General features: G+C 53.2%; 1 protein-coding gene across 1 annotated transcript; it reads left to right on the forward strand.

Moving 5' to 3' along the window:
* Positions 1 to 143: 143 nt before the first annotated feature.
* On the forward strand, positions 144 to 11,498 carry ZNF8 (zinc finger protein 8; the record flags this gene model as incomplete). Its single annotated transcript, XM_079724167.1, has 5 exons — positions 144 to 245; positions 290 to 493; positions 4,880 to 5,006; positions 5,295 to 5,390; positions 10,102 to 11,498. The coding sequence occupies 5 exons, from the start codon at positions 144 to 146 to the stop codon at positions 11,496 to 11,498; spliced, it is 1,926 nt and encodes a 641-aa protein (XP_079580293.1).
* Positions 11,499 to 11,724: the final 226 nt, after the last annotated feature.

An 11,724-nucleotide genomic window follows, 5' to 3' on the forward strand; every position in this document is an offset into this window, starting at 1 on the left:
GAGAACGATTCCCCCACCATCGGGTCCGCAACACCATAGCGACCGGCACTGGACCCCCGCCCGCCTAGGCCCACAGCGGCGGCCTGAGGGGCCCCATTGGCCGAAGGGCAAGCGAGAGGAAGCCCCCATTGGTCGAAGGCTCGATGAACGAAGGCTTTCATTGGCCGGGGCTGCAGCGCGCTGCACAGCCTTCTGGGAGCTGTAGTTGCAGCGTCGCCGGCGCGGCCGCCATTGTCCGGCGGGCGGCGAGTCCCGCGGTCCCTGTAGCGGGTGGGGCTCTCTGGTTCAGGATCACCTCGGGCGCCTGTCCTCGACCTGTCGGCCCAGGATGGACCCCGAGGAGGAAGCGGCGGCACTGGCGATGGCTACGGGGCTGCCGGCGGAACGGCTCCAGGTACGGCGGAACAATAACAGTAACAATAACAACGACGGCAGCGGGCCCCAGGCCGGGCATCTCCCTCAGATACTGACCCTTTACCCCTCGCAGCGCACGGTGAGCAGGGTCGGGCGTTATCCCCTGGTCATACGGGGAGACTGAAGCCCAGGTCGGGCGCCCCGACTAGCCCAGCTGGTGAGGGGTGGCGTCGGGAATAGAACCCAGGCCTTCCAGTCCCCGATTGCGCATGCTCCGCAAGTCCCCCCGCCTTTCTGTCCCGGCCTAGAACTTGGGGTCATTCCCGAGGACCGGGCTGGCCCCGCCCCGAAGGCCGACCACCGTGAGGATGGGTAATAGTAACTGGAGTAGAGATGCTTCAACATGCGGAGTCAACCGACACCCACCCAGAGCCCCGCTCCCCGAACCCCCTGACCCGCGGACGGGGACAGCCTCTGGGGTGAGGACAGGTGACCACACACCGCGTTAATGGGGCGGGAGCGACCACCGGGTCTGACCCCTACGGGGCTGTGGGGGACTGCAGTACAGGGTAGTCTGCTTGCAAGGCCGTCTGGGAAGGCGCGTGATTCAAAGCTCCAGCCTTTCTAGACCAAGTGGCCTCTGTTCTCCATGTAGTGCTGACTCCACGCAGCAGGAACCAAAAGAAATTCATAATTCCTGAAGCTCCGGGTCTTTGAAATTACAGACTTTCTGTCTTTTTCTTGTTGTCTGCGGGGGTTTGCACCTATTTCACATTTGGTATGCAGAGTGAGACTCTTGACAATTCTAGGTGTGCATGTGTTCAGAGACGTGTTGTTGCAGATTGGCAGGAAATGCAACTACGCTTTAGTTTGCTTTTGCTGTGGATGGCAGGGAGTGAGCAGTGTCAAAGAATACCAGAGCTGGACAGTAGTTAAAGCAGTAAAAACAGATTTTATTCGGGAACTGTTGCAATAGGGGGAAAGAGACTTCAGTATAGAACTGGGCTCTATTCCGAATACAACAGGGAAAAGCGGGTATTTATAGTGGGGGGGGCGGGGGTAATTCTTGCTAAACTGACTTAAAACAGGATTATTGCTGAAGCACCCAAATGAGGGGATGTTATCTGGAGGATTTTGGGGGATGAGGACTTTGAAAAGATATCAAGAGTGGTCAGATATGGAGGGTGGGATTCTGGCTAAATCAGTGGATTTTTGGTAAAACTGGGTGATGCAGAAACGGACACAGAAGCCCAGAAGTCAAAGCTTAGTTGGGAAGAGGGTTGTGAGGAGTCAGACTAAAGTTTCGTCAAGGAGTCTTTGTCAGCAGTGAGAGGCTTAAGAGAAAGTGTGTTCATTATCGGTTGCTGTGTAACAAATAATGAAAAACGTACAACAATAAATATGATCTCAGTTTCTGATGATAGGAATCCTGGAATGACTTAGCTGGTGGTTTTGGCTTGGGCTCATGGCAGTCAAGGTGTCAGCCTGGACTGCTGTCACCTGAGACTCGACTGGTTCTGGAGGGTCCACCTCCAGGATGGCTCGTTCACATGACAGGCAGGACGCTTCTGTTCCTTCTCATATGGGCCTCTCTGTGGAGCTGCCTGGGCGGCCTCACAACATGGCACCTAGCTTCCCACAAAGTGAGTGATCCAGGAGGGAGCTATGTGGAAGCCACAATGTCTTATGACCTGGGGTCAGAATTCACACCCTACTACATCCTATTGGTTACATAAGTCAAACTTGCTCGTATAGGAGGGGGCTACAAAGGGCTGGGGATCCTTGGGGGCCATCTTGGAGGCCAGCCACCACAGGAGGCAAGGGCCCGAAGTGGAGGGCTTTGAGGTCCAGTGTATTAGCGTCCTCTGGCTGCCATAACATTACTACAGTTGTGGTGGCTTAAAATATATACATTTGTTCTTAGAGTTTTGGAGGTTAGAGGTGTGAAGTCACCTTCACTGGGCTGTGACCGACATGTGGGCAGATCCGCCCTTCCTGTCAAGGCTCTAGGGTAGAATCTGTTTCCTTGCCTTTTCCAGCTGTTAGAGCTGTAGACCTTGCATTCTTTGGCTCAGAGCCCTTTGTCCATCTTCAAAGCCAGCAGCGTAGCATTTGCTTTAGTGGTCACGTTGTCTTCTGTAACTAACTCTGCTTCTGCCTTCCCTTCAGAAGAACATTTGTGATGGAATTTAGGGACCTCCTGGATAATCCAGGATAATCTCCCTATTTTTAAAATCCTTAATCACGTCCACAAAATGCCTTTTGCCATTTATGGTAACGTTCACATGTTCTAAGAACTAGGACCCAGATACCTTTGGGGGCCGTTTTTCAGCCAACCATAGCCAGGCTAAAAGGGGTCATCCTGTATCCAAAGATGGAAAGGAGCCATTCAAGTGTTTTAAGCAGGAATGGCATGGGTTTGAGAAAAAACATTCAGGCATCTGGGGGGTGGGGGTAGGAGAGACACTGAGAGCTAACTAAGGCACCAGGTGCGGGGGAGGATGGGATCTGACAAAGCCCATTCTCTAGGTCCCAAGAGTGCAGAGGAGGAGGAGGTTTGCAGGGGTCTGAAGACCTGGTGGCTGGGCTGTCACTGGTACCCCATGCAGATTAGGTGGTGGTGGGTGGAGGCAGGAGGCACAGGGAGCATGTTGTTGGGATTGGAGGACCTTCTGAGTGGGAGGTGAGGATATGAGGACAGGAGCAGAGACCTCTGTTCCCAACCAAAGGGTTCTGCATATTTGCTGCACAATCTTTGTCAGAGCCATATGCCACCTGTACTATATTTCTTTAATATCTTTAATGTTTTTAAATCTGACTGTTTTTCTTAAAAGAAAATACAATTTTAAAATTGAAGTATTTGGTATGTGATGTTGACTTGCATTTCCCTGGTGGTGAATGATGTTGAGCATCTTTTCATGTGTTTATTAGCTGTTTGTATATTCTTTTATATCTTCTTGAAGAAATACCTATATAGATCCTATGCCCATTTCAATTGGATTGTCTTTATTATTGAGTTTTAAGAGTTCTTTATATCTTGTGGATACAAGTCACTTATCAGATATATGATTTGCAGTTATCATCTCCCATCTTTTCACTTTCTTGATAATGTCCTTTGGAACACAAAAGTTTTTAATCTTGATGAAGTCCATTTTACTTATTTTTTTATTTTATTGCTGGTGCTTTTGCTGTTATATCTAAGAATCCTTTGCCAAATACAAGGTTATAAAGATTTAGCACTATGTTTTCCTCTAAGATTTTTTTTTAATATTTATTTATTTATTTTGGCTGCACTGGGTCTTAGTTGCAGCACGTGGGATCTTTGTTGCAGCATGCAGGATCTTTAGTTGCAGCATGTGGACTTCTTAGTTGCGACATACATGCAGGATGTAGTTCCTGGATCAGGGATCGAACCTGGGCCCCCCGCATTGGAAGTGCAGAGTCTTACCCCCTGGACCGCCAGGGAAGTCCCTTCTTCTAAGAATTTAATAGTTTTAGGTCTTACATTTATGTCTTTGATGCATTTTGAGTTCAATTTTATATATTGTGTGAGGTAGGGGACCAACTTTATTCTTTTGCATGTGGCTATCCAGTTGCCCTGTCAGAAGTGTTTAACAGCCACTTAATCCCTATCACAGCTCCCAAGGAGAGATTCTTTGTAGACAAGGAAACAAGGAGGCAGAGGTGGGTACCTGCTGTCTGCCTCTCGAGGAAATGGCGGAGCCAAACCTTCGATCCAGCTTTGAATCATGGCCACAGCCAGCCCACAGAAGGGTTTCATTTGTGGGAAACATTTTAAATACATTGCGTAAACTTACCAAAATTTAAAGTTTTCACTTCATAAAATGTGACCGAATTTTCAGCTTCTCACCAGAGATTGGGAGTTTTGACCACATGGGGCCTGTATTTCCCCACAGTCAACTGATTCTGAGTCCCAGCCACCCCTGCAGACAGGTCACACATATTACTCATCACTTCCCGTGTCACCTCTTATAGGTTAAACCCTCGTAAGCTCTTACATGGGCCCACTTTAGTCACTGTGAGCCTGCCCAGTCTCTCAAGGCCAGCGAGTTTCTGACCTCAACTGCACATCCCTCTTTTCAGGGAGGATGATAAGCCTTGCTTTGAATCTGAGGATTTCTTAGTGTGTCAGTTAGTTGTTGCTGCACAACAGACTGTCCCAAAATTTAGTGGATTAGAACAGTAACCATTTCTTTAGCCCACACATCTGCAAGTCAGCAGTTTAAACTGGTCTCTGTCGGCACCGGCACCTGTCTGAGATCAGTTGTAGGTCAGCTGTGGTTGGCTTTGATCTTGCCTGGATCCTTTCTCATGTCCTCGCCATACAGCCCACCCCCGCGTGAGGCAGCCCAGTAGGTGCCCAGTGAAACCTGACTTGCATCGCTCAGAACATGCACCCTCTGGACACTGGCCTGCTTGTCTTCACCTGCCCCTCTCCTCCTCCTTTTCCCGAGCGTGTTGATGAGGACAGTCCAGCTGACTGAGGGTGTGTGTGATGTTTCAGGAGCCGGTGACTTTCCGGGACGTAGCTGTGGACTTCACCCAGGAGGAGTGGGGGCAGCTGGGCCCCGCCCAGAGGACCCTGTACCGTGATGTGATGCTGGAGACCTTCGGGCACCTGCTCTCTGTGGGTGAGGCCCACTTCCCAAGCTGACGATCAGATTCCTGTGGTGACTTATCCTTCATGGGTTATGGGTCCTAGGGCCTCTGGTGTGAGGACTTGACCTGGGATCAGAGACCTTGAATCCTCATTTCCTGTGGGACACGCGGGTAGGAGGGTGTCTGCCTTTTCCTGTCCCAACGCAAAAACTTACGAGGTGCCCCCATGTCCTGACGGTCAGGAGTCTAGGGCTGGAGCCTGGGCTGGTTCTTTTTCTCCAGAGCAGGCTCCCACCTCCTTTGTCTTTCTCTGTTTCCAGGGCCTGAGCTTCCCAAACCCGAAGTCATCTCCCAGCTGGAGCAAGGGGCTGAGCTATGGGTGGCAGAGAGAGGAATTGCCCAGGGCTGCTGTCCAGGTGAGAACCCGCCAAGTGGGAACCCCTAACAGGAGCAGTTGTGCTGCTTGGAAGGGGTGGTGTGTCAGGGTCCCCGAGGAAGGATACAGAGGAAAGTCAGCAAAGGGAAGAGGCCAGTGGGACCGAGTCCAGAGGGAGCCAGACGCCAGCTTCAGAATCCCTCCCTGGAGGTGCAGTGATTTGTGACACCAGGGAGAAGTGCTGGCTGCCGGGGAGGCTCACTATCGGCTCTGTGCCAGGGGGTTTACTGGGGGCTGGTCACGGGGGCACCCCCTACCTGGCACAGACCAAGACTCCAGGCTCCCAGGAGAAAGCAGGTGTTCGCCCTAAACCATATTGTTGTCACGGAGTTTGGGCACAAGTGAGCCTCTCTGACCAGTTAGGTTCATGGCAGCCCTCCCCGAACCCAAGTTCCAGACCCAGCCAAAGACCAGCCTTGAAAGCTGGCCCTCTTAGGATGGCAGCCTTGGGCCGACCCTGTAGCTCTTTTCTGCACAGGCAGTCTGGGCCCTGCCCTCGCGTCCCCTGCCTGGAGTGCTCCCGGTGCTCCGAGGCCTCCCACCTGTGCTCCCCTTTCTCTGAGCTCAGAGACCTCCCGCCTCTGCTCAAGGGGTCAGAATGCACCACTTCTTCCCTCTCTCAGCAACCTTCCCGGCGCGCCCTTACCACAGGGTCGTTTCTGATGTGTGAACGTGCCCTTCATCTTCTCTGTTTCATTCTTGCACGTCCACAGCCTGTAAACCTGTTCCCTACACCCTTCTGTTCTTTCGGGAACAGGATTGTGTTCAGCCGCAAATACCTGACAGCTGGGCTAGAGCTCCTCAGAGCGAGAGCGCAGCATGTTTCTCACAAAGCAGGAACCCAGAGGTGGCCATTGCTGGTGCTGGCTTGGCATTCCAGGAATGCCAGGGCTGATGGTTCGGATTCTCCTGGCCTCTTCTTGGGGCTCAGCGTGGCTGCAGCAGCTCTGGCCGTCACATCTGTGCTCCAGACGGGCAGGAGGAGCTGGGAAGAATGGCGCCAGTCACGTTTGTCCCCTTTTATCAGAACTCCAGATGTTGTCCATTGAGGTCTCCTTGGTCAGGAGGGGGTCACCCCCGCTGCTAGGGAAGCTGGAAGGAGGGAGTCTAGATTGTCATCACTGGCTTATCCATCCCTTCCCTCGGGCTGGTGCATTGGTACCCTGACTACTTTCTGAAAGAAGTGGGCTCTGACCACGGGATATGTAACCAGCTGTACCTGCAGCCCAGCCTCCCACCTGAAAGCCTCTGACACCATCTGTAGGGAAGCCCCGGTACCTCCACGATAGGGTGTGGCCCATCACCCGGGGGCAGGACTAACAAGTGCCCTGTCTCCTCTGAGGCCATGAAGCCTGTCTGACATCTTCCAGCCCCAAATGCTGGCCTTCACCCCCAGGCCCTGAACTAACTCCCATCAGGCCAGCCCGCTTCCAGCTGCCAGGTCCCACGCGTGCCATAAAATTCATCTGTGTAAGGTGTACGATTCCGTGGTTTTGAGTGCATTCACAGGTTGTGCATCCATCAGCAGCGTCTAGTTCCAGAACATTTTTGCTGCCCAGAAGTTGTCCATTAGCAGTACCATGGTTTGTTTTTACCCACAGAACACTCCTGACACCAGACGTGTGGGGTTTCCACATCAACAACCAATTCTCCACCCCTCCAGACACTAGCTGCATGTCCCAACGATTCAGTCCAATTCTGACGCTGTCTCCATGGAGCTGGTACAGACCCCACGGCTTAAGGACTCAGTCCCATAAGGCTGCCCCCACTTCAGACACTGGCCACGAGTCAGGGCCTCCCATACTTCTGACCGACTGGCTGTAAATCAGGAGTTCCCACGGCCCCCTCAGGTTCAGTAATGTGCTGTAACAGCTCACAGACCTCAGGGAAACACTGTTTACATTTACTGTTTTTTGTAAATGATAATATAAAGGATACAAATGAACAGACAGATGTCAGGGGAGAGGGGCTGAAGCTCCCCGTCTGGAAGCTGTCCAGAGGCCCACCGAGAGTCACCTCGTTAGCATGAATTCACATGGTTGAGGGGGACTTGCTACAATTAACAAAAGACACTCCTGGCCCCTCTCATCAAGGAAATCCCAAGGCTTTTAGGAGCTGTGCCCGGGGACCAGAGAGGAAGACCAAATACATATTTCTCATTAAGTGACAATATCAAAGGCAGTCACTCTATCGCCTCATCCCTCCCAGCCCCCGGCAACCACTAATCCACTTTCTGTCCATGGATTTGCATATTCTGGATATTCCATTTAAATGGAATCTTAGAATATGTGGCCTTTGGTGTCCAGCTTTTTCTTTTTTTCTGTTTGTGTTTGTTTTATTTTTTTATTTTTTTTTGAAGTATAGTTGATGTATGATATTATATAAGCTACAGGTGTACAATATACTGATTCACAATTTTTATTTATTTTTTTTTTTTTTTTTTTTTTATTTTTATTTTTATTTTATTTTTTTTTATTTTTATTTTTTGCTTTATCACAAATTTAATCAGTTATATGTATACATATGTTCCCATATCCCCTCCCTTTTGCGTCTCCCTCCCACCCTCCCTATCCCACCCCTCCAGGCGGTCACAAAGCACCGAGCTGATCTCCCTGTACTGATTCACAATTTTTAAAGGCTGTACCCCACTTAGAGTTATTATAAAATATTGGCTAAATTCCCTGTGTTGTATCAACACAATATATCCTTGCAGCTTATTTTAATACCTGATGGTTTGTACGTGTCTGGCTTCTTTCAGTGAACATCTCATTGTCAGGGTTCAGTCGTGTTTAGCGTGTGTCAGGACTTCATTCCTTTCCATGGCTGAATCATATCCCATTATATGGATGGACCACACTTATGGACATTTGGTTTGTTGCCACTTTTTGGCTCTTGTGAGAAGTGCTGCTGTAAACATTCCTGTAGAGTTTTCTTGTGGACTGGCTGGTGGTTTTGTTCTTGTGGACTGGCTGGTGTTTTTGTTAAGTACCCTCTGGGCGCTGTGCATGGAGTCCAGTTTGGGGACCGGAGGTGAGCGGGACAAGCGCCTGCTGCCTGGTCAGGCTTGGCTCCTACGGCACCTGTCCCCCGCCCAGTGCTCCCTCATTGCCTCGCATCTGAAGCGTGTATTTTTGAGAACCTGCTCCCTGTCAGCCCTAGGAACTGGCTGTGGACATTCTGGTGTGGTGAGATGGACCCTAAGTGAATGAATACATAGAGTGTGCTGTGGACAGGATTCCAGCAGGTGAGGAGGTTGGAGAGGGCTGGGGTGAGCCGGGAGCCTGGCCCCCAAGGATGTCCACGTCCTGATGCCCAGCGCCTGTCCGTTGGATTATTGGGCCAGCCCATTGCAGTCACAGCAGTCCTCTAGTGAGAGAGGCGGGAAGAGGACAGGTGACGTCAGAGAGGTATTGGCAGGTGCTCCACTGCTGGCTCTGGAGGCAAGAGCAAGGGCCAAGGAACGTGGGCGCCTCCAGACGCTGGAAACAGCAAGGAAACCCATTCCTGCCGCCTCCAGGAGGGGCACAGCCCTGCCAGACCTGGCTCTAGACTCGGCCTTCCAGAGAGTAGGCGTGTGCTGTTGTAGGGGTGAGTGTGTGGTAAGTTGTTCCACTGCCACTTCACGCCTTGCCTGCGTGAGGGGTGATTCTGGAGGATCCGCAGGCCAGATGCTGCTCCTTCAGGGTGTCCTCAGACAAGAGGGCACTTGCACTTGGGGATCTGGCCTGTCACACCTAGGTTTTCTGTACTGAGCTACTCGTTCCCCACCCAAGGCTGCTCCTTCTGCGCTTTGTTCAGTGTCTGCCTCCCCAGCTCCAGAGGGTCACTGCCTTGTCCCCAGCATCTAGGGCCAGACAGTAGATATTTTAGGCTTGGCGGGCAACTTGCATTTGCCGTGTTTGTTTTCTGTCACCGCTGAAACAGATTGCCACAAACACGGCTTAAGACAACATACATTTATTATCTCCCAGTTCTTTCAGACCTGACTGGTTTATCTGCTCTGGGGCCTACAAGGCCAAAGGCAAGGCGTCGGCGGGCTGGGGGTCGGGGGGCCGACTTACTGGGAGGCACAGAAAGAATCCGCATCTAGACACAGGCAGGATCCAGTTCCATGCGGTCATAGGACTGACGTTCCTGTTTCCTTGCAGACTCAGCCGAGAGCTTCTCTCACCTCTGAGAGGCACCCGCATTCCCTGGCTCGTGCCCCCTGCCCAGGCAGCCTCTGCCTTCTACCTCCTTCTGCTTTTAAAGCTTGAGGGGATTGCCTTGGGCCCAGTCAGCTAATCCAGCATCATCTCCCTATTTTGAGGTTTAAGGTCAGCTGATGAGTAAACTTCATGTCACCTGCAAAATCCCTTGATAGCAGTACCTGGATGACTGCCTGAACAGCTACCAACAGCTTCAGAATCCCGCCCATCTCTGTCACATATTTTTTTCCTACAGCCCTTTAAAAACATAAAAAGCATTGGTCGCTTGGGGGCTGTAGTTGGCCAGTTCCTGATCTAGGCCAGTATCTGGCCCACGGCAGGTGCTCAAGAAGTTTTTGTTGAAAGGATGAATGAGTGAAGCTGTGTTTGCAGACAGGGCACTGGGGTCAGTGTGAGAGCAGAATTGGGAGGCGGGGCGAGAGGTTAGGTCCCAGGCCCAGGGTGTGTCTGCCAGCCCCTCACAGCTCTTGGGTTTTCTTGCAGGCTGGGAGCCTGGGCCTGAGGGCGGAGCACCCCCCCAGGAGCGGGGCCTTCCTGAGGAGAAGGGGCGGGAAGGCTTCCTGGGGGAGGCTCCACGTCCCGCCACGCCGGGGGAAGACTGGGAACATGAGGGCCGGGTGCAGGGGCCCGAGAAGGAGCCGGGTAATTGGAGGCCGTTGGAATTCAGCCTCAAGGAAGCACTGGTTCAAGATGGAAGCCACGAGAGTCTCAGACTTGGGGAAAACTGTGTCCTGAGTCCAAACCCAAATCCCCTCCCGGAGACTTCCAGGACAGAGTGTCTGTGTGCTCCCGGCTCACGGGTCACGAGCTCGCAGCAGAACCCGAGCGCAGCCGGTGAGCAGATGGGCTCCTCGGGAAGACAGCCGTGTGACAACAGTGACCGCAGCAACTCTTTTGGTCAGGCGGTTCTGGAACCAGAACCCGAGCCTGCGCGCAGCCAGGTGCCGGACAAACCCTACAAGTGCGCAGACTGCGGCAAGGCCTTCAACCACAACGCGCACCTCACGGTGCACCGGAGGATCCACACGGGTGAGCGGCCGTACGCGTGCAAGGAGTGCGGCAAGGCCTTCAGCCAGAACTCCTCGCTGGTGCAGCACGAGCGCATCCACACGGGCCACAAGCCCTACAAGTGCGCGGACTGCGGCAAGTCGTTCTGCCACAGCACGCACCTCACGGTGCACCGGAGGATCCACACCGGGGAGAAGCCCTATGCGTGCCAGGACTGCGGGCGGGCCTTCAACCAAAACTCGTCCCTGGGCCGCCACCGGCGCACGCACACCGGGGAGAAGCCGTTCACCTGCAGCGTGTGCGGCAAGGCCTTCTCGCGTACCACGTGCCTGTTCCTGCATCTGAGGACGCACACGGCCGAGAGACCCTACGAGTGCAGCCGCTGCGGCAAGGGCTTCCGGCACAGCTCGTCCCTGGCGCAGCACCAGCGCAAGCACGCCGGCGAGGGCCCCTACGACTGCCGCCAGAGGCTGGCCTTCGAGCCCACGCCGGCGTGGCCGGAGCCCCTGACCCCTGGGGAGGGGGCTCCCCGCAGCGACAGGCCCTTCAGGTGCGGCCAGTGCGGCAAGTGTTTCACGCAGAGCTCGCACCTCATCCGACACCAGATAACGCACACCAGGGAGGATCCCCGAGGCCGGGGCCGGCGGCGCCCGCAGCCCTGCGGCCGGAGCCCGCACCTCGGGCGGCACCAGCTCGGGCCCACGGGTGAGAGCCCTGGGGCCGGGACGAAGGCAGGGCAGCCGGCAGGCCGGGCACTGGCCCTGTTTGACATCCACGAAATCATGCAAGAGAAAAACCCAGTGCATGTTATTGGGGTGGAAGAGCCTTCTGTGGGCACGTCCGTGTTGTTTGACATCAGAGAATCCACCTAGGGGAGAAACTCTGCGGATGACTTTTGAACCACAGGTACAAAAACGTGGTAAGTCCTACAAGGTGTATTTATGGAAGGGGGGGCTGGGGTTTAAATGCCCTCTGATTTCCTAAGGAAGCTTCGCTTCCCAAACACCTGAGCTCAGTGGTTCTCCAATCTATCAAGCCCAGTACCCTGAAATGAATTCACAGGTAATGTAACCCACACACGTGTAATGTTGAAAAATC

Source organism: Hyperoodon ampullatus, assembly GCF_949752795.1.
Source record: "Hyperoodon ampullatus genome assembly, chromosome: 18".
Lineage (NCBI taxonomy): Eukaryota > Metazoa > Chordata > Mammalia > Artiodactyla > Ziphiidae > Hyperoodon > Hyperoodon ampullatus.